Raw genomic sequence first — 22,846 nt, 5'->3', positions numbered from 1 at the left:
TAACCGTTGGGAGTTGGAGCTCCCAGCCATATGTCTCCATCGAGGCTTTGACAACCATTTTAGCTTAAAATGCTAATGAGCTAGCTAATCGGGTTCAAACGGGTAAAGGGATCACGCAGCAGAAAGTGAAGCAGGTCACAGCGGGGTTAAACGCCAATGGAGTTCCGACCCCGGTGCCTTCAGAATTACCCACTGATGGCCTTCGATTCAATTAGATTGAAAACACCCGATCTAATTGCTCGGGGGGGTCGAGTCACGCTCACGGTTTGCTTCTGATCCGCAAATGAACGGCAACTCAGAGAAGATTGAATTGACACAAGGAACAAGGTGGCAAGTTGTCTTTTGTTTCGAGTGAGGAATGCGGGATCCATTGAATAAATCATAAAAGCAATCCAAATATCCGCCGCTTGACATTTTAATTCGGTTTTAGCTTTCTTCTGAGGTTTGCTTTGTTTCACACACACTAGGACACGAAATTTCACTTTGCTTCAGTCATGCAACTACGGTGGTTCAGTGCGCTGTTATCTGCAAGTGTAAACATGGAGAAACAAGGGGGGTGCAAAACCTCGACAAACAAGTCTTTCAGCTCTGAATTTCAACCGAACTTTGTCTCCCGGGGCCTAACAAACTCACCGAGGCGCTCACTGAAAGGTATTTATAAACGCGTTTGACGCCGCGCCAACGGATTTCAATGGCCGCCTCTGATAGACGCCGACTCGTGCCAGGTGCCGGCACATCTGTTGTTGCGACGGCAGCTGCTTTCGGCGGGGACGGCGGTGACAGTCAACGCCACTCATGTGCCGTATCGGGAGCCAATAAGAGCCAGGGCACCCGTAGCATTTGACATCTTCAGTCGGTAAAACGTAAAAATTCAGATGCACCGCGTTCATCGCGGAATGACCCAAATGAGAGTCTTTAACTCATTCAGTACCAGCCAATTCTAGACCAAGTCTGAAAAGACGTTTAAATACGTCTTTAGGAGTGAATGAGTTAAACTCCCGGTGGTCAATAAAAGGCTCCGATCCGAACAAACGCAGGAAGAAGATGCTGGTCTCGTGACCAGTCAGCACCTCAACTGCCGAGCTCTCGTGCACCGTTTACGCATCGGCCGCCATTTAACGCCCGTCACAGTTTCAATGGAATGAGTCCCAGTTGAGGCCCGAGGCTGTACAGTGGCGGGGGAGGAGGGAGGCGTCAGCTGACACAACTATGTCACGGACTTTATTAACTCTAAAGCCTGACACAATCCGCAAGAGTGGGAAACAGTTGTAAAATATTCCGCTGGAGGTAGATGAAGTTTTTAAACGCGGTGAGGACAACATTTTAGGACATGACTTTTAAAAAGCGGCATGAGCTGATTAGACCTGACAGAGGAACATGTAATTGGACCAGACATTGGAGGGAAGCGGTGTAAAAAAAAGGAAGAGAGGGGGGGGGGGAAAAAGCTACTAAAAGCAAAGAATAGCATATTTTTCTCTTGCCGTTCAACTTGAGTAAGTGCCATGCCTGAAACAGACTGACAAGCAGGTCAGGTGGACCCGATGACTCAGACTATTTAACCTTTTTGGGGGCAAAGTGATCACAGTGGGAACGGTATTTTGCTGTTTGTTTGTTTTGTTTTTTGGGCGGGAGGGCGACTAACCGATTCTCAACGGCAGCAGTCAACCGAAATATTTGGCTACAGCACTGATCAAAGTGTGTTACGCTTGCTTCTCTCATTCGGTACCAGCCAATTCTAGACCAAGTCTGAAAAGACGTTTAAAAACGTCTTTGGGAGTGAATGAGTCAAGAGTCCTACGAGAAAGAATGCCAGCGTACAATTCAGTTGTATTTAACTTTTAAGCTCACTTCATCTTGAGCAACTGTTGACAAACATATTTTGGAACTATTTTTATGTAGCTTTGATTTTGATTAAATCACTCTCGATTTTTTTTTCTACAAACGCAGTCATACTGTGCATCACATTACAATCTCTTACAACGGCGACCATATTATGTCTTAACACCGAGTCCATTTTTCCCATCAAGTCCAGAATAGGATATGAGCAGACGGCGTGTTGATTTATGGATAATATTCACATGGAGCTATATCTCATTAGCGCGGTATGGAGAAAGGACACGGAGAACTCGGTTCGGTTCAGCAGACCCCCTGCGGTGGCGAGGGAGGAAAACAACGAAAATGAAAAAAGTCAAGACGGCGCTGGACATTGCGGGTCAGTGCAAGAACGCTGCCGAGTCAGCAAAGCGCCACTCGGCGTAATCCCCGAGTGGTGCTCCTCAAAAAATAAATAAATATCAAAAACAATGCACACAATCCAAACACACCCAAAGGTGACACCTCACATTCCGGCAGCAAGAGGGTGAGAAAAAGCCCTCGCCGCTCATACTGCACCTACTCCAGCTCTCCCTACCCGCCAAGTCCGGCGGACAAGCTAGCCAAATGTGAGGTTTTTTTCCACCCCCACCCCCTCCTACCCGCTTCCGCCTCGTACCAAGGATTCCCTCCCTGTTCCAACCACATGCTAGCACCCAGAAGCACGAACACACTAAGACGGAAGCAATTTCGCCCATCATCATAACGACAACTCAAAATCTTTGTTGTACAGTAACGGTTGTATGGCTTTGACGCTATATTGTTTCACACGCTATATTGTTTCTACTTTTCTTCCTTGGGGCATTGCAAAGATGGCTAAACATTAGCAGTAATGCGTTCGAATATTCGTTGGAATTACAACTTGCCAAGCAACTACAAAGTCAATGGCAATAATATGGCATTATTACATTGATTATTACATCTATTACCGTATTTTCCACACTAAAAGGCGCACTGGATTATGAGGCGCACCTTCAAAGAATGGCCTATTTTGTCATTTTTTTTCATTAACAGTATTGGACGCACTGCATTATAAAACGCAATCTACAACGCATCCACTAGATGGAGCTACGCTCAAGGAATTGCCAATAGAGCATGAAACAACACTACACCCTGATTTACATAGCGATGATCAGATGTCAGTAAAATTTATTTCATAAAGCAGCGACACAGTTCGCTTAACTGACAGCAAGTGAGAAAACCATTTTGGGGTTGACGTATTACCGTAATGATCATACGCAAGGCGCATCGGATTTTAAGGTGCGCTGTGAGCTTTTAAGAAAATAGAAGGCGTTTAGGTGGGCCTTTTAGTGCGGAAAATACGGTAATATGCGCTGAAAGAGGCTCGCGTTTACTTCGGATGGAACAAATAGCGCTGAGGTCTGGCACAAAGCCACCTCGTGTGCCCGTCTGTCCAAATCACAGGCGGCCGGAGGCACCTTCTTAGCCGCGACCTGGCACATCCCCGCAGTATCATTTCGCTTAGGATCAATACGCACTCGGCGGCGGCTGACCTACATCGGAGGACTTCGAATGGCAGGGATGCCAGAGACGGGCCGGTGGCGAGGCGTCGCCTTTCCGCTCTTTGCCTTTTCATGAACAATTCAAACACAAGAGTCAACGGATCGCTCTGAAAATTTAACAGGCAAATAAAAATGTTATAACCGGTATCACTGCTCTGTCGCGGACACCTGAGGAGCTTCAGTTTTAATCTTTTTCTTGGAGGCGGTGTTTCTATCACAATGGTTCTGTTTTTTTTTTTTTGGTTTATCATTATCATCATCATTATTATTTTTCTTATCATCGTGGCCTGACCGATTAATTAGCAGATGTGAACTCATTAAAAACCGGCAAACAACATGAGACAGAACGCCAAACACCGTTCCTAAAGCTTACGCTCATCCTTTTTATTACGAGAAGAGAAATCCGTGAGTGAACAGATTGGGCGAGTCGAAACACTGGTGTCAGAAGTGGGATCCATTCATTTGTCGGCCTGTCTGGGTTATCATGCCTTTATGTGAGTTTTACCTTATTCTTATTTGTTTTTTTGATTAATCTGTTTTGATTTTATTTTTGAAGAGCATTTTGGTTACTAAATCCACCGACCGAAAAAGTGCTTTTGTTCTGTGTCAACAGTAACTGATTTGAATCCACTTTAAGAGACGCAAATAAAAATATGAACAGTATATTCAATAAGATGTGAAAGTTGAAATATTTTTTTTGTAATATATGCACACTGGTGTTAACCTCTTGTAAAAATTTCTCCACTTAAGCATATGCGATTTCCTAGGATTGGCAGTTTGTAATTGACACCAGCTTTAGTCCTCCTCCAACTTGTTCCGTGTGATTTTTCTCCCCGTTATCCGCGTCTGATTGCCACCTGACTGGGACCTTCGGAAGTGCCCGATTCCACGCACGGGTTATTCTGATGATGCAACGTTGACTTGATCTCGCCCTCCCCCGACACCCACTCCCAATCCCGGCAGATACTGTACTGTGGACGGATGGGCTGATTCCAGGTCAGTAAAAAAAAAAAAAAAAAACACAATGACGGAACGCCTCGGAGAACAGTGGGGGTAAATAGTCTCACTGCTGCTCTTTCGTAACGCCGTCCCATCAACCATAACCCCCCCCCATCCCTCCATCCTGTCGCTACTGTAAGCCTGGCCATTACCCCCGCGGCTCATCCCTCACACCCACCCAGGACCTGTCACATGGCTGTTTCCATAGCAACACCAACGCAGAGACAGCAGGGTGAGGTGCCCAAGCTGATGTCAGCGGGAGGGAGGGATGAAAGGAGGAAGGGAAGAACGAGTGAGGCATCCTGTTGAGAAAGCACTGCGGACCTCACACAAGGACTGATGGACGGATGAGCTAATACAATCAGGCTCGCGGCGACTGCTGTTTGTTTACCGCCAAATAGCCACGACTCCATACACTTGCGCTTCCCGTCACGCTGATAGTTTGGGAAGGGTTGCAATTGCCGGCCATTTTGTGCTGAGCGTTACCGCCGCCTACAGGACGGGAGTCGACGGAAACGGAAACGACGTGTTCCGTTTTTCATCAGCCAAGCAAATAGTCACAAATTCACCGTGAGGCCACGTCAGGGTAGGATAAAGGCCAATTCATATGTCACACTTACGATTCCATATGTGATGTGAAAAACAATTGTAAGTAGCACTGCGATTTATCCATTTTGTATTTATATTGCACTTAATTGAACGGTGTTTGTTTTTTCTTCTTTCTACCCACATTCTTGCTGCTGGAGGCTGTAAATTTCCCCAGTGTGGGACAAATAAAGGATATCTTATCTTATATTGAGATCGGGCGTGCCGTGCCGAGAACTCAAGTAGGATTCATAAAGTCGCTCTTTCCTGATGATAAAGAAGACAATATATGACCATGAGTATGCATGGGTCAATTACCAGTTTTATGGTTTACTCAGGTTTTAAAATGTCAGGATTTCAACAACCACCTCAAAAAAAAAAAAAAATCTGCCTTCTTTAGGCTCATTTTGTTGTTGGCAGATTCCAAACCGGTAACATTGAGTTTTGCAACACTCCACGAATAAGCTACGCGAGCAATGGAGCCGCCGCGGCTCAGATGGCTACATTCACATCTTGCTAGCAGTTCGACAACTGCGAACTGCACCTGTGAAAGAGTTGCAAGATAGATATATGCAAGATATATCTATGACACATAGATGCAACTCATTGCCCGCGTTAGCATTAACTTTATGCTAATGGGGAACGAGCGAAGCCATGTGGTTGTTTTCCAAACAAAACAAGTAATTCTCTTCTTTTGATGTTTAGTTTGACAGTCAACTTAAACTTGGAATTTGACGAGAATGCCGTTCACATTTTGAAGTGGGATCCTGCAAAGACAAAAAAAAAAAGTCGCCTTGTTCCGGAGAACAAGGGTCACATGATTACAATATCAGTCAGGTGATACAACAAAGCCTTCTAATCACAGGGCAAAGGGCGCTTATAGGTCATAATATCCATTTTCTGTTTCAAATTATCTGCGTAAGGAAGGGAACATTAAATATTTATCCAGGGAGTTTGGTGGTGGGACAGAAAGATGAGAGATTTTGCAGCAGTGACAGCATCTAGCGTGAAATACAAAATCTTGCATGGAGAGTGACATTTGCTTTTCACCCAACTGGGCAGGAGAGTGGTGAACCTCACACCCCAGTTCTGGCACTGTGGAAGTCTTCAACTGCAACCCTTTATGTACCTTGATACTACCTCCAAAGCAAACGTGTATGGATGTCGACTTCATCCTGGCCATTCCTTTTGGTACCTTCATATAGCCTGAGAAGCTGGCGAACTTGACGGACCGACGTCAAACTCCCCATTACTTATTGTAACCTTGATACCACCCCCAAAGCCCTGAAAAATTGTGGGACCACTTAAAGCCCACCATTCCAAACCAACCATTCCTCAATGCTGAAATTCCGACTGTACCTCAGCACCAATTACATCCACCATTTTGCAAGCTTAGTAGAATACCCCTAACCCCAAATTTACACGCCATGTCTGTCCGTCTCCTTTGACTTGCAATGGTCTGACAGAAGGCCGCGACTCCTTTCCATGCCCGCAGCTGTGCAACATGTCATGTCAAGGACCCATGCCGGTGATGTGACAGGAGGGCCGGCGTGTGGTCAGGTGGGCACGGGGAAACCGCTTAACCTGTTCCCTGAGATGCATTCCGCCTGCATTAGTGGCATTGACGAGTCACTGCAAAAGACAACCGATTGTGTAGCCTAGAACCAGTCAAGCAGGAGGCCCTCGTACAGGTACAGTAATCCCCGGCATACTAACAGTTTACTAAGAAATGCACGTCTTGACTTTGTGCTCTTTCGAAAAACGTAAGATGCCGCCAAAGCTCAGTTTAAACATAAAGTAACAGAAGTGGTCCAGGCATTTGTGCCAAGGTCTAATAAAGCAACAACTGAGCCTTCGACAAACCTATGTGGGGCATGAGCTAAATTGGGTTGGGGTTGTTCGTGAAGTTTTCCTTCAAGTGCATCATATTTTCTACAAATAATTTATTTTTCGGTGTAAAATGAACCAGAATGTTTGGAATCATACGTGGGGTGCGGGGGTATATTTATAGCGTGCTATAATAGCTATTAATGCAGGCAATTATAAAACAACAACTCTTTAGAAGGCGTCAATTTTTTCCGCTATATAGAAGTGGCATTGCTGCGCACGTCGACTCGAGCAGTCACGATAAAGCGAAAACGTGAATTGCACAGCGAGATCCGCTTGCCATTTCGCACACTTGCACAAAAACCCTAACACTCACTCACTGGAACTGTTGCCAAACTCAATAACGCGAAGCGACGTGGCAATTTGCTCCCTTGGCACAATTCGGCTGTGATTTCATCAAGTTCTGTGATGTGACCAGTCGCCAAAAATATCGTGAGAAAAACACATTTCAACAGGCAAGCCATGTAGCTCTTTAGCATGCTAACTACGTTCGCACTAACCCAACTTCGTCTCGTACTCGCTCGCTCAGCAAAAAAAAACATAACCAAAAAAAAACCCAATACAAAGTACATTTATCGCTGTATAACTGTGATTATAAGGGACCCGTTTTTTTTTTTAAACACGCCGTGGACAAACATGGCCATAAAGCGCCTGTAAACTCGCCGTCTTCATGCGGTTTAATTGAGTTCGCGGGGTAGATAGAAACACTATTGACACGAGAAGCTAAAAGCTAAGTAAGCTAAAAGGGGACCCCGAGTGCGTTGCGCTCAGACGACCGAGATTGACGAGCTAGTGGCGGCTGTGGAAGAGGAGGAGGAGGAGGAGAAGGAGAAGGAGGAGGAGGTGGTGGTGGGTGGGGGTTGCTGGTACCGGGACTCGTCGAAGGAAAAACATCAAAATGCCCACTTACGTGTTAACGCTTGAGTCGTCCGTCCTCTTCGGTGTTAGATTCTGTGCGTCATGGGCCGAGCTGACCTTCGCGAAGGCGTCGGTGGAACGACGTTAGCGTTGGCTAACTGTGCCGCCATGTCACTGCTGCGAGTCCGCAAGCCACCGCTGAGTGTTTATCTGGCTGGTAGCTAGGCTAGCTTTTTTTTCCCCTCCACCCCTCCTCCTCCTCCTTCCCCTCCTCCCCCCGTACCAAAGCGCATCACGGGGCTCCTCCGGCAAGCTACGACCACCGCCGCCGCGCCGCACGGTCCACCAGCGATTCCCGTCTCCCTTTCAACGTATTTCGCATTATCGTTTTTCTTTTATTGTATTTCCTGTGTTGGGCCACAATTGCTACTTAAGTAGTCGTCCATATGTTAACGTGTTTAAAAATGTGTCGAAAGTGCGTTTTTAAAACAAATGGGTATGTTTATTATTGAAACTTTTATCAGCCTTTCACAAAAATAATCATTTTACTGATGGACCGGCACACTTTTTTTCCACTTAATTTGCTATAAATCATTGAGGGGGATTGTTCACCCTTTTTTTTGTAAAATTGAGCAACACCGCTCCCAAGTGACCAAATAGGAACAGGTTTTAAAAGGACCTTTTTCGTGACCTCGAGATCGTGAAAATCATGTTAACCATCCCATTAAAAACGTAAAAAGTGTCAAAATTACACTTATTAAAAATCTTTTCAAGCTTTTTACGAAAAACAATATTAAAACCCGCAGTAGCCAACTTACTGTCAATCAATTGAATAAGAAAAAGTTGTGTAAAATTGTGCAACCCATCGATCAACTGACGACATTCAGAACATACCTCGAAATGACCAACGACGAATGTAACTGTACAGTAGTTTATAAAGCGATTGTGACAGTCTTCTCCATCAATGACTACATTATACTGCCTCCAGGTGCACACTTTAAAATACCCATTCAACATTTAGTTATACAAGTAAAATGCACATTTGATTTTTTACAATAAAACAATTTACCTGTTGCCAATGTGACTCATCCTCCTGATCAAGGTCCAATGAGAGACCTCTTTTTCAGTGGCATAAAAAAAAGCCATCACATCAACAGTCAATCTGATTTATTTGGCACAATCAAAAACTGGAAAACCCTCTACATTTTTACAACAAATCCCTCTTCTCATAAGCAATAGAAATGCAGAAAAAAAACGCAGAGTTCCCTCTCTCCTAATATCTCCTTGAATTAACTGGGAGCCCTCATCCAGCACCGACCGGGTGTTTTTATTTATTTATTTTTAAAAAAGATGTACATCTACCTGCATGTTTCAACTTTGTCAGACAGTGACGCAGTCGTGTTTGCTCGGCTGCAAAACAGAAATCAAAGCTAAAAAGGAAAGTGAAGTAATTCATACAAGATTTTTTTTTTGTGGGCGCGGGGTGAAATGAAACAGACATTTGGGGGCATCAAAACACACAATTTTAAAAAATGACACACCCTGTACAAACGATCTGTATCAATAGGCACTTTTTTCTTAAATAGGGTCTTTTTTTTTCCTTTTGCAACAGTTTATTCCACAATTTGTTGGTTCGTTCCCACCCAAAAATGGCACAGCGGCGCGGCCTTTCCGACGATTCATAAATCCATCCTACGGCCACTTGGGAAGCTTCTTGAGGAGAGAGAGGGAAGGGGCCCTAACGAGAGGGAAGGGCTACTGACGGAGAATCTTTTAAAAAGATTTTTCCTTCCGGGATCTCGGTGAGTCTGCGGCGTGGGAGTTGACGCCATTGACACCGTTGGCTAAATACACACACAGACGCACACAAAGAGACGCTTGGTTAGAATGACTACTTAAAATGGGAACTAAAGATCCCTTTTTTCGCTAGTATGGGGAAAAAACTTTGAAGTCATAAGGATTCCTAAGTGTTTATTGGGCTGGATTACGGTTTATATTAAAAAAACAAAAATCTGAAATGGGCTTCACCTTTCTTTGCTTTGCTCTTGGAGGGCCCCTGTTTCTTCTTGAGGGTCTGCACTGAGGCGTGCTCCCTCCAGCGGCGCAGCTGAAAGTTGATAAATTTCCACATCATGAAGGCCTGCGTCAGACACACACCGGCCAGCACGGTGATCCTAGGAAGAAAGGTTGTAAGGGGGCGGGGGGGGGGGGGGGGGGGGGATGAACAACCACAGATAAAAGAACACAAAGGCAGACGAAAGGCTGCTTGGTGCAGACCGACATTACGCTCACCTCACGAAAAGAACGTTGAAGTTTCCCGTGGCCAAATCGAAGCCTTGGTTGTCTGCGTTGGCGAGGCCGAAGCCCACCGTGAGGACGGAGAGGGAGAGCGTGAGGAGACGCCCGAGGACGAAGAGAGCGGCCCACACCTTGAAGCTGAAAACCACAGGATGCCGAATGAAATGTGACATATGGGGAAGTAACTTAAAAAAAAAAAAAAGTAAAAAAATCTTTCACATGGCATTGATTCAAATTTATAGCGTCCATAAAAAAAAAAGTGACAATAAAAGTCAATCATTTGTGGAAAAAAAAACCTGACGGATGTCATTTTATGACTTTTGTTGGTGAAACTCTGATCTTACCCCAGTTGTCTGTTCTCGTTACTGAAATAGACGAGGCGGGAAACGTGGAAGAGGAGCTCGACAAAGTAGTGCAGCACGAGCAGGACCAGACCGAGACGGTTCAAACTGAAAAACAAAGAAGACGACCGTGAGGAAAGGCCAACTTAACCTCATTTCGGGTTCATGAGAGACACTTCAAAGGGTGCCAGGTATGTGCTGACTCATGTAACGCAAGCTTGAATGCGTTTGGTTCATTCTGAAGAGAAACAGTCAGTTGTTAAGGGGGTGTGTACACTTTTGCAACCCGCGTGTTTGCTGCCGATTCAAATAAGGCTCTCTGTACTCTTACTTGAGGATATAAGCGCCGGCGATGTGGACCAGGTAGAGGAAAATGTAGACCAGCTGGCGTGGAATATCCTCCTAAAAGTGTGTATTTTTTTTTTTTTACAACACATAGTAAGTGTTGACTGTTATGTTGAGTCCGACATAAAAAAGCAATAAGTTATCATCATCATGTGCCATTACCTTTTTTGTCTTCTGGAAGTAGAGTTCAGGGAGTGCGTGAAGCCAATAGCCAATCTGGCAGATGTAGTAGAACTTCATCTGCAGCCTGCCTCGGCAAGATTAATGTGAAGAAGTTCAATACCATGAATATGATTTTTTTTTTCCTCCCCCACTCCATGTTGTTTTAGTGAGCCATCTACTTACGGCATCAGCATGTGGGGGTAACCTTCCCACAGCGAACTGGGATTGAACAGGAAGTTCTCCTGTGACACAGAAAAGAGGGCCGATCAAACGCAAGGTAAAAAGATACAACAATATTTTTGTTTCATTTTCTTGGGCAGAAATGTCGGAATGCGAGATACAAAGCTTTTGTTACTAAGTTACATGAAAAAGTCACATCATGATAAGAAAAAAAAAGTTCTGATGAAACAGAATATTATGAGGAAAAAGTCACGTTAAGAAAAAAGGCAGAATACAATAAAAACTTAAAAGGATCTGATTGAAAAAAAAGTCTAATTACGAGAAAAAAATGTAATAAGGAAATAAAATGTTACAATTAAAGTCGCACCAAGAAAAACTGCTTTCATGAAAAGTCAGAAGATTATGAGAAGAAAATGCAGTATTACAATAATTATGAGGAAATATCACCAAAAAGTCATTACGAGAAAATAGAAGTCTTAAGATAAGAACCCTAACACCAAAAGCGAAAAATTTTATAAAAAAAATTAAGTTATATTAATATTTTTGTTACAATTAAATTAGTATTACAAAACGTGTAACGGTGTGACAAGTCAGAAGTTTCCGATATGATAATCATACAAAAAAAAAGTATGATTATCAGAATAAGTCATTATGAGAACAAAAACACATTTCCATGTGATGGCAAAAAGATAGAATGAGAAAATTTTTTTTTTAAAAGTCCTAGTGAGAAAAGTTAAAATATGTTGAAAAAATGCCTTCTTGTAAGATTACAATTTCTTGATTAAAAAAAGCAAATAGGTAAAAGTTTAATATCTATATATATATATATATATATATATATATATATCTATATCTATATCTATATCTATATCTATATCTATATATATATATATATAAAAGCACATTTTGACAGGGAGAAACGAATACATACAGAGAAGAGGATGCTTGCGCCCCAGCCGAAGGAGAACAGGTAGAAAGCGCTGAGCTGGCCCGACTCGTTGAACTTGCTGTGTTTGGTTTTGGAGAAGTGTTTCTTCCGAATGATTTTCTGTGAGCCGACACAAGCAATTAGATGAGAATGCGACGTAAATTGCCGCACCTGCGCGCACGCGTGGCACTTACGTCCAGCACGTACTCCTGGATGATGGCGTGCATGATGATGGCCACCAGCATATAGAAAAAGATGGTGGCCAGGTCTTTGATGCCGTGGTGGAAGTGATTGACGGAAGTCTCCTCTGGGCCTTTTTCGCCCGCAAAACACAGACAGACCTTGATTATTTGTCGATTCGTCTTTACAAACCATAAAACAAATGCAAAAAATATCTTTGGTTTTTTTCTGCAAAAGATGGCCAATTGTAGTACCTCCTAATCAGGCAATGCTGATCAGGTCTTTCCAAGGGGGTCTGCTCTTACAGGACCGGTCCTGCGGTGCCCCCTCGTGGCTTGGCAGACTTCCATTTCACTGCACAGCATTTTTTTTCTTGCCTATTTTTAAAGTTCAATTATTTTGGAGTTTCACATTTTTTAGGTGGTGTGTAATGTTTTGCTCCCACTTTGTTGCTATCCTTGTTGCACTTTTTTCTCACGCATGTGTGTTTTTTTTTGTGGATGCAGTTATGCATTTTCTTTTTTTTTTTAATCATTCCTGTGTTTGCACAGTACGGCAGTTTGCAGTGTGTACTATTCAAATCTAATTGGCACCGTTTTGTAAATTTCCCCAGTGTGGGACAAATAAAGGATATCTTATCTTTAGCATATTATGCATAAACCGGTGATCGATTTTACTGTTATTGCAGATTGATTAATGACATCACAGATCGGAGCTGCAAAATGACACAGTAGAGCAAACACAATCTCGTTCAGTCCAGGGAGGCTCTGCATTCCAGGAAGTTTTTTTTCCTTCCAAATTGCCTTCCCCCTCCCAAAAAAATAATAAAATAAAATCCCTATCGGTCAGGACCTAATTTTATTTTCCAAAATGTCACAATATTTGTTCAATTAAAAAAAATCATAATGTAAGAAGAATGTAAAATAAAAAGCTATTTTTTGGAATGACGCCATAGAACAAAATATTTTAATCACACAAACCTGCGTAAATGTGCAAATCATTAGTTCTGAATTCTACTTTCTCCATTTAAATGCAACTTACTGAAGTAGCATCTGTAAATAAGTTACCGTGTTGCCTGATAAGTAGTCAATGGAACCCTGACGTTATCTTTAACCCCCCCAACCTCCGCCCAAAAAAAAGGAATAGAAGTTGGTTAACCTTGAAACAAGCTGCAACAGTCAACAAATGCAGGCATGAGATAGGATTAAAATAAAATGTCATTACTTTTATTCGCATTTAATTCATCTTACCACTTGTTGAAATGGTGACGTTGTACTGGACGGTGATGAACAACACTGCAAACTTGGACGTGACCTATGAATTTTGACATAAAAGGACATAAGAACCTAAAACCTAAAAATGTCATCACGAATTTTTACACTGTCTTAAGAACTTTTTTTTCATTAAACATGTCGCATTCAAGTCCCACGGGAATCAGAACTTCAACAAACAAACAAACACGTGTCGCCACAGCCTGGTCATGATCGATTATTTGTTTTCCATTACAAAATTTTTCTTCATTGATTAATATGCATTTTAAGGCAAGACGATGACTTTGTGGTGCGTTCGTTGCTGCATTTTCACGACAGCGTTGCATTCACATCCATAAACCGTGTCGGACAATACCGAACTGTTTAAAAAAACTTTTAATAGATTTCTGAGAGAATGCATGGGAATGTAAAGTTAGGTTAATTTAAGTGAATTAACTCCTTTTCGTTTGTAGTTATTCTTCGACTCGGGAGGAGGGAGCGAAAAAAGTTGCTGTTCGTCGCTCGAATGAATGATGGCAGCCCTCCTGCGGAATGCCACGTAACACATTCAACGATACGTGCAAACTACCCACAAACCGTGGTTTACCCAATCAATAATCCCAAAGACATCGATTAGGTTACAATAACGTTTCACGTGCATTGTTTTTCTTCCGGGGATTTAAATGCATCGTGCGCTAGTTGATTCGAGTCGTTCACAAACTTATAAGCATCGCTTTAAAAAGGGGGGATGAAAAATCATATATTGAACTTTATGTTCATTATTGTGGGGGTGGTTCCTGGGTGGAAAAAAAGAACCCAGAATGTAAAAAGGGACAAACTTTACCTCACGAAGAGGAAGTTACACCGCTAAGAAATGCGAGCAAGAACCGCGCCACGGTCGCTAGCTTGCGCGCAGCGGCGAGCTGAGCCGAGCCTCCGCCTGCCGGCGAGCTGGCTCCCGGACCTCCACCGCTCGCCTCCGTACACTTCTACGCACCCTCAAATCGAACGTGTGTTTTACTAATTTACCTCGAACATCAGCCCGAGAAGGAACACCATAGCAACGCATGACACAATATCGGCATGGTTCTGGATGACGAATTCGTGGCTCATCACCGGCGGGCTCTTGCTGCTTTTTTTCCGGATACCCATATCCACACGATTCTGCGTTACTCCTTCGACGGTAGCTTCTCGCAATCTCAAATTTGGGTCGTTTTCGACGCGGAAGCGCTTAACGATTGCTCTCCTATTTCCGAGAAGCGCAAAAGGCCAGACAGCGATTAAATGGCGTGTCACTCTTGTACTAGGAGTGGGAGGGTCCTCGCAAGGGAGAATTTAGGGCGCCGCGCTTGACTCTGCACAGGAAACGTCTGCTTTGCTAGATCGCCGCCTACAGCCTGGGAAAGGAACTGCATTTTATTAATACTGTATTTTTTTAAAAATCACCCACGTGTTCCCTATTCACAGTCCAATATTTTCATGGGGAAAAAATTGCCAAATATGAAAAATGCTCATTGACTGTTTTCACCAATTTGCCCCATTTATTTTACAAATGTATTTTGAAATAAAATTTTGAGACTGTTACACGCGCACTGCAAGAAGGAGAGACAACGCCGCTCGTTCCTACCGACTGCTGTCAGGCGGCTGAAAAAAAAATTAAATGATGTGAAAAACAATTGTAAATAGCACTGCGACAATCTTGCTGCTGTATACTGTACATTTCTCCAGTGTGGAACAAATAAAGGATATCTTATGTCTTCATTCAACCTTTATTTTTCCAGGTAAGGCAATTGAAAACAGATCATCATTTGCAATGGCAATCTGACTGCAGACAGCAGAGTAATTAATACAAGGCAAAATAAAAGCAAAGGCATGTGTCATGATTCGGTTTAGGGACCAACAGGTGGCACTGTAGGGCTCCCCCGGCAGCTGCACACCTGTTGGTCATTTGGTAATTAGTTGTATAAAAGGACTCCTGCCCGAACACTCGGTGTTGGGTCATTGTTTGTTCCCGCTACTGACATGTGGGTTGTTGTTTGCTCTCGTTTTAGATTTAGTCATGGTTTTTGTTTAATAGACTTTGTGTGTTTTGGATTTAGTTTTCTTTGTTTTAAATACAATTCTTCAAATACACCCCGCTCCTCCCTCCTGCCTGCTTTTTGGGGTCCACCACCACTTTGCAACGTGACAGCATGAATGTGACTGATTATGCGACGGCCAATGATTAAAAAAAAAAGTTAGATTTTTTTTAGGGTTTATCCTTTGTCAGTAATAAGACACTTTCTGCAAATGCCACTCCCATAAACAATGCAGTCGACACCCTAAAAACAGATCAACCCGGGTCCACCCATGTGGAAGAGGCCAATAAAACACCCACGCCTGTCAACTTTATTCATTTGCTTTATCTGACACGCCTAGTCTGCAGAAAGCGCAAGTATGTTTTCAAATGTAGGGAGAAAAAGGAAAGAGTCATCAGAAAACGAAATACTCAAAAGTATGGAAACCCGAAAAGACAACTATCGTCGTTAATGCTCTCTAGGTTCACATTCCTCCTCATCGCCGCTCTAACTGCTTTTTTATTCTGCCTTACAAGTCCTTAAAACCTCATTTCACAAATCAAGATCCCAACCACGGTTGTCTCTATTTTTGTCTTTTTTACATCCTATCATCCGTGAAGTTTGAAAAGTGACATTTCCATTGTGTCAAAGAACACTGAAACTAATTTGTTTTCAAATGTAAGGTGCAAAAGTAAAACACTGTCAGGACAAATAAATACCCGAGAAAAATCCAGATGCCCGAATTCCTTATTTGAACTTTGTTTCTTCCCATAACTGGTGATGACATCACATCCTCGTTAACGAGTCAAAGTGCTGCACGTGCACGGGACAGTCACAACATTGAAACGCTTCACTGTAAAGGTGGAGCTGGTCACACATTCCGATGAAGAGGACGAGGTGGATTCTGTCTCGGACTTCCACTTTTGATGAATGGATGGCAACGCGTCTGAACTGCTATCCACAAAATTGTCAGATCCGATGCCTCTTGCAGACCAACCAGACATTCGGTACACCAAACTGCGATGGCTTCTAACACTTGTCGGACTTCTCCTTTACGTCGGGGACATCTGGACAGACGTCGGATTGTCCATAAAATACCTCCTGGACGGACGATACATATGCTCAGCGTTGACGTTCTCCTTCGTCCTGTCCGGGTTGCTGGTGACTCAGATTTTCAGTCACGTCTGGTACGAGGATGACCTCGAAGACGTTTCGATGAACCCCCGAGGGCAAGCCATCGTATTGGGAATGTCGAGGTGCAAACTTGTCGTCTTCCACCTGTGCGGCGCGGGTATTTTCCTAAGGTAAGGTGCGACACCGGTGAGGAGAAAAAGAAAGTGCAACAGTGCCTGAGAACACAGGGAGTGTCTCGTTGTACTTTGTACCTCCTCGTCAGGTATTCTAGATATTACATAAACTGGTCGAACCACATTGAGAATGCATTTTTTCTCACTATGGAAACATACCTGCCATTGTATTCATCAAGTAAACACGCATTAAACTTCAATATCACCGTAGCAATACGCAGGGCGTAACCCTTACAACTTCCTGGACCCCGAATCTAGTCCGTACAGACTGGACTTTATTGTGGTTTTAGTTGTCCCTCCACCACCCCGAGGGCTCTATCGGTTCAGATATTTTCTAGCATTCAGTTCTGCTGCTACAAATATGTTAAATTAATTGGAGATGTATCTCGAAGTATGCAGATTTTTATCAGCAGAAAATATGGATTTGAACTCTTCTTACTGTATTGACCCTGTTTTTTTAGGTACTACCACCTACTCAAAAGTGGCTTCAAAGTGGTCTGGAACTTGACTGCTTCCCTTAACCAGGAAGAGAAAAGGGAAGCGCACCACCGCCTGTTTTGCCAAGCCACCGACCTGAGCATGCTCAAACTATTTGAGGCATTTTTGGAGAGTGCCCCTCAATTGCTGGTCCAGATCTACACGGCGCAAGACCAAGGCGAAGTCGCAATCCTGCAGTGTAGGTTTCAGAGATGGTTTCCTAACATTGACTCGGTCTGACCTTCTCAAAGACTCATCTGGTCTCATTTAAGTCTCAGCCCATCAGATTCTTTGTCTCGTCTTGCTCTCAAAACATCATGAGTATGGATGAGATCCTGATGTCAAGTCCTTAGAATCTTGTTCTTGACTAAGCCTTAGGTTGCCGCAGTCCGGCTGAAGGACTCTGTCTAAACTCAAAGCTTTGGTCTGAACCCATATCTTGGACTAGACTCGGTCTCAACTCCTCAAAGTCTTATTTTCAATTTGGTTTTTCACTTTGTTTCACATCGCCCCCGCCTAAGTCTTGACACTTCAAAATCTTGGGTCTTAGTTCATCCGTACATGATTGCAACATTACGAGCAGCACTCTCATCTAATCTGAAATTTACAACTCAGTCTCATCAGTCTGTCCTGTGTGCTGCCCTCCAGGTTTTTCTATGGTCTTCTCCTGTTTGAACATCGTCTGGGCCCTGGTGGACTACCGCCGATGTCTACGCCGGTCACTCCCCCACATCCAGCAGATGCCTTCCGGCTTACCCACCCTCATTTACCTCCTCTATAAACTCTGCACCATTAGCAGCCACATCCTGGGCTACAGCCTCCTTCTGATACTCACCCCCTACTGTGTCATCGCCTTGGTGGCTATTTTGTGGCTACTGGGGACAATGTGGTCACATGTCCTTGGCACCAACTTCTGCTCCACCAGAAGACATGAGTTTGTCTACCGCACCGTGGTTGGTTTCATCCTGACTTTCACCTTTTTTAACGTCAAAGGACAAGACACCCGGATAGCAATGACTGTGTATTATTTCCTCTATTCGCTTATTAACATGACGTCGCCGTTACTTTTGGCGTTGTTGAATCCGGAGGTGCGGGCAGAAACGTTTTTCTTCGTGATCAGTGGGGTAATTTTTGGCACCTCCATTCTGGGATTGGTCTTCCTGGTGTTATATTACCACCTTCTGCATCCGAGGGAGGAGAGGCGGCAAGCCGACGAAGTGGACGGAAGTGGAAAGCAAACAGAGGAAACAGGCAGGATGAACAACTTCCTGCAACCTTGATGGAAAGTTAATCAAGATGGCCGACACTATACGTCGGTGATGGCATTCCACAAACATGGCTGACACCCAAAATGGCACACGTGCTTGAATGGAAATCGGCAACATTTGAATTGTGGCAACTGGACTGTTCTTGGGTTGTTGAGTCATTTCGTTGAAAAAGAAAAAGAAAAAGAAGAAAAAAGACACTCCACGAAGATGGCATGTTTGATGAAAATAACACCTCACAAAGATAGTGGGTATGAAACGCAAAACTTGACATTTCCTTTCCTTTTTTGCCACGATTACAGTACAAGTTGTGTTTTTCTATGCACACACACACACAAACAATACTCTACGTACTACATAAACATATACATATTGTAGATATGTAAATAAATATACATATATAGATATATACATAGATGTAAATTCCATATTTATTCTATTGTAATTTTTATTTATCTGCTCTACTCATTTGTTCTCTCCTGACCACGCTGTTCCAACACAAGAGACTGAAAGTAGAGATTGATCGTAAAATTGAGTCAAGTGCAATAAAATACGAGATATTATGATAAGTATGTGTGTTACTCAATTCTCTTACGCAGTGACGGACCCTCAGGGCCAGCAAGACCTTCTCTGCTGGCCTAAACATTCACACAATAACATAAATTTAATTCATGTTATTTTATTTTCATAAATATGTAAACAAAATTATTCTCTGTATTCTTTACGTCATATTATTTGCACTTAGTCGAGTGGCTTTCAACGTTATTTAAGAGCCTTGCTTTTTTGTTCTTTTTTGGTGTTTTTGTCTTTTGTTTTGTCACATGTTGTTTGTTGTTTCATTGTGCGGACCTGATATGGACTGTTTTCAGCGTTTTTTGGCCACGACATTCGTCAAAGGAGAAGCATCTGTGCTTGGTGGCTGCGCCTTCTCGGCAGCACGCCTGTACCAGCACAGATTTTGGTTGGGAGGAATGTCGGCGCCATTGACTGTCGGTGCTGGACAGACCTGGGGCGCTTGTGTTTTTTTGCGCCAGTAATGGGCAGCATTTTTCACAACCCCATTTTGTTCAGTGGCTATGTCGACGCTGTTGGACAGCCGGCGTTGGTGCGGCTGAATGGATGGCTGCTGAAGTTGAGGATGAGGAGAGTGGAGCGTTGGCGCAGAGCGCTGATGCGCATTTGGAACCGTGAGTCGCCGCTTAGAATTGAAATGGATTTCCATGGGACAGGAGAATTGAACCAATCTCTTTTCGTCAATGGATACTACAGCTTCTTGTTGACTTTGAAACTTAGCTTGTAGCTGACGTGTGCACATTTTGAGCATGACGTCTCTGATCCACTGGTTAAAGGAAACTTTGATTCTCTCCTCTTTCATCTCAAACTGCTTCAAACAACAAAGCGTGAGAAGGAAAAGTGGTTATGCCTGCATGACTGTCTGTCTTTTATGTTATGTGTTGTGTTTATTGTTTTACTTGATGTTAACTGTTTTGTTAAGCGCTTTGTTACAGCTGCCGCTGTTGTGAAAGCGCTATATAAATCAGCATGTATTGTATTGTATTGTAAAATAACTCGCTCGATAAATAACTTATTTATTATGGTAGAGTTTTTAACCAATCATATTTCAGCTAGCATGTGTTGCCAGGTTTATTGAACTCCCTTCAGGCCTCTGTGCACTGTAAATGAACGGGCGCAGTCAGGTTGCAATAGCCAATCAGATCACGAGTCTGCGCACCGGGGCCAGCCAGAATGCTCACGTCGAGACTGGATGTGCGCATTCGGTGATTGGATTAGCGCCTGCTAGAGGGCGCTATCTCGACATTTTAACCCAAAACATCCGAAGAAGAAGACGTTGTTCTGGTTGCTGAACTACTTTCCACGCAATTTTCAAGATGGTCCTTCCACGAAAAGCTGGATATTGTGCGAAGAGGTTGCACAACTCCTGCCCTAGCTAGCCTGTCCCAGCAAGGAGATGGGTTTGTCCGTCATTTTCAGACGAGCAATTATGAACGGTACCCGTGGCTCACAGCCTCTCAGAAACGCTGCAAATTGTACTGCTGGGAATGCCTATTGCTTGCAACGGACCGATTTGGTGTTTGGAGCCACACTGGATTTACTAATTTGTTTTTCCAAGGCAGCAAGAAAACATCAGAGCACGGCTGGACACTTACAAACTACGGTGCGTTTAAAAATGTTTGGGGACACTCGCGTATATGTGCCGCTCAGTGAACAGGCACTACATTGGTGAGTAAATGAATTTTATTTTACATTTCTTCTTGTCATTTTATTTCGTTAGTATTATATTAATGGCAACGAAATAAAATGACAAAACAAAAATTTGATACACTTTTGTAGCTTTGTCATTTTATTTCGTTAGTATTAAACTAATGGTAACGAAATAAAATCACAAAGCTACAAAAATATATCAAATAAATCTTCTCACCTGCTATTTATAAATAATGGCGCATTGTAGTCACCTTTGTGCACTAAAGTTTGTTCAATCTCAGCTGCTCAACATCGTCAGGTATTTGTTGTTGAGTAGCCGATTCTCAAAATGCAAATGATCTGTTTACTTTATTTTCAAAGGATAGTTTGTTTTGGTGTCTTATATGAAACTGCGACATTGCGCAATTTATTGGACAGACTTGTTTAAGATCACACAGCGTAATTCGGGTGGCATTTTATTTAGTATTTTTAAATCATCTTTTTATTTTTGATAAGATATATATATATTTAGTTTCCTGCTCTTAATTGTGAAAGAAAGAAAGAAAATCTTTATTAGTCTCGCAATGGAGAAAGTCCCAATTCACAGCAGCAAAGTTATGAAAGGAAGAAGTAGAGCAACAAAATATAGGAGCTGCTGGAAAGGCATACTTGAGGGTTTTAAATGCTCCTGAAATTAAGTGCTGCTTGACGAGCTTATACTGTAATGTGACGTCACTGAAGACGGTCCTTTTACGTAAGGCACACTACGTTTCCACGTGTCACGCGAGCTGCAATTCACCTGCTGGACAATAGATGGCAGTAATGTCTTTGTTATCGTCTTGGAGGCTTATTTGACTCACAAGCGAGCCAACAATCTTCGCAATAGTGATTTTTTTCTCCCTGCTGTAAAGTTAAACAAACACAGTTGGTCAAAATATTGTAGAACAGTCAAATGTTCTGCCTGTCATTCATATCCTAATTGTTGGAAACATCAAAAGAACAAAAACAAAGACGTTTCTTTGTATATTTCTTAAAATTTATCAGCAGTGGAATCGGTCACAGGAATATTATTCTGTCTAATATTGGAATTGGCATTGGCCTCCCCGAAAATCCGTATCATTCGAACCCTACTTTAAAACACAATGGCCACCTTTGTGTTCAGTTTTCAGAACGAGGTCCTTGAGACTACTTTGTCTCCTCTCGTGACATCCACCCAGTTTTGCGTTGTTAGTTAACATTGCTGTTTTGTTTTTGTTTTGTTTCAAACACAGCGATTCCAAGATAGTGATTAGAGGAATCACCAAACGTTGCTCATATAAGGAGATACAAAATGACGTCATCCCTTTAAAGGATGGATCATCAACTCCCTCTTACTCCTTTTGTCCAGAATTAATGGAACCGTGTAAACCTGCCAAAAGTGCTTTTATCGGGGGGAGTGGGGGGGGGGGGATCTTTTTGGAACAATTTTGCCTGTGTGACTCACCTGAATAGTTAGCGGCAGTGACATGGAACCCGTGGAGTGAAGCATGACCCCGAAAAGGCGAGTCGGGAAAAGTGGTAATGCATAATTTCTGGCACGGTAATAGCTGCTAATCTCCGGCTCTCATCTTGCCCTAATGCGCCTCCAGAAGGACCTGATTTCAGGAGGATGGGGTTGGGGGGTGGAGGGGGGTTGAAATGAGAAAGACACGAAAATCCATCTCAGTCAGCTCCGTTTGGCTCAGATCTTTTCTTGAGTTTGTTCAAGATGCTGCATGCCCATGGAAGTCAATTATCAACCCCTATTCTCAACAGTTTAAATAAATGACATTATTGCTTCAATGGTGCGCCACTTATAACATAAATTGACAGATAAGAACAGTAGGGGTGTCCAACAATGCAATATAATTGTAAATTTCCCCAGTGTGGGACAAATAAAGGATATCTTATCTTAAAAAGCACATTTGGTACATATCTCGATAAATGGGGTGGGGTATGATTCGAGGTACTTTTCAAAGTGGAATGAACCAATTAGTTTGTGAGAGTATGAATCTATCTATCTATCTATCTATCTATCTATCTATCTATCTATCTATCTATCTATCTATCTATCTATCTATCTATCTATCTATCTATCTATCTATCTATCTA

The 22,846-nt window shown here is 42.9% G+C and overlaps 3 protein-coding genes across 7 annotated transcripts in view; 1 reads left to right on the top strand and 2 right to left on the bottom strand.

Moving 5' to 3' along the window:
* ncoa2 (nuclear receptor coactivator 2) overlaps positions 1 to 7,961 on the bottom strand; it is a 39,679-nt gene extending 31,718 nt beyond the window's left edge. For all 5 annotated transcript variants that reach the window (XM_052054481.1, XM_052054483.1, XM_052054484.1 and 2 more), the window contains exon 1: positions 7,777 to 7,961. The gene's annotated coding sequence lies outside the window, so the exon portion shown is untranslated. The remainder of the gene's footprint in view (positions 1 to 7,776) is intronic.
* A 915-nt stretch (positions 7,962 to 8,876) lies between these two features.
* On the bottom strand, positions 8,877 to 14,744 carry tram1 (translocation associated membrane protein 1). The gene is made up of 11 exons (XM_052054541.1): positions 14,438 to 14,744; positions 13,409 to 13,472; positions 12,173 to 12,291; positions 11,982 to 12,098; positions 11,054 to 11,112; positions 10,871 to 10,955; positions 10,695 to 10,765; positions 10,367 to 10,471; positions 10,017 to 10,160; positions 9,753 to 9,898; positions 8,877 to 9,568 (listed from the first exon to the last, which is right to left on the bottom strand). The coding sequence occupies exons 1-11, from the start codon at positions 14,558 to 14,560 to the stop codon at positions 9,498 to 9,500; spliced, it is 1,104 nt and encodes a 367-aa protein (XP_051910501.1). The 5' UTR covers positions 14,561 to 14,744; the 3' UTR covers positions 8,877 to 9,497.
* A 1,406-nt stretch (positions 14,745 to 16,150) lies between these two features.
* Positions 16,151 to 19,081, top strand: xkr9 (XK, Kell blood group complex subunit-related family, member 9). Its single transcript, XM_052054536.1, has 3 exons — positions 16,151 to 16,769; positions 17,234 to 17,448; positions 17,898 to 19,081. Exons 1-3 carry the CDS (start codon positions 16,396 to 16,398, stop codon positions 18,527 to 18,529), a joined length of 1,221 nt encoding a protein of 406 aa, XP_051910496.1. The 5' UTR covers positions 16,151 to 16,395; the 3' UTR covers positions 18,530 to 19,081.
* The last annotated feature ends 3,765 nt before the right edge of the window (positions 19,082 to 22,846 follow it).

The sequence above is a fragment of the Hippocampus zosterae genome, chromosome 20, assembly GCF_025434085.1.
Source record: "Hippocampus zosterae strain Florida chromosome 20, ASM2543408v3, whole genome shotgun sequence".
NCBI classification, from domain to species: Eukaryota; Metazoa; Chordata; class Actinopteri; order Syngnathiformes; family Syngnathidae; genus Hippocampus; species Hippocampus zosterae.
The sequence above is the reverse complement of the archived record's forward strand: the minus strand, read 5'-3'. Positions and strand labels throughout refer to the sequence as shown.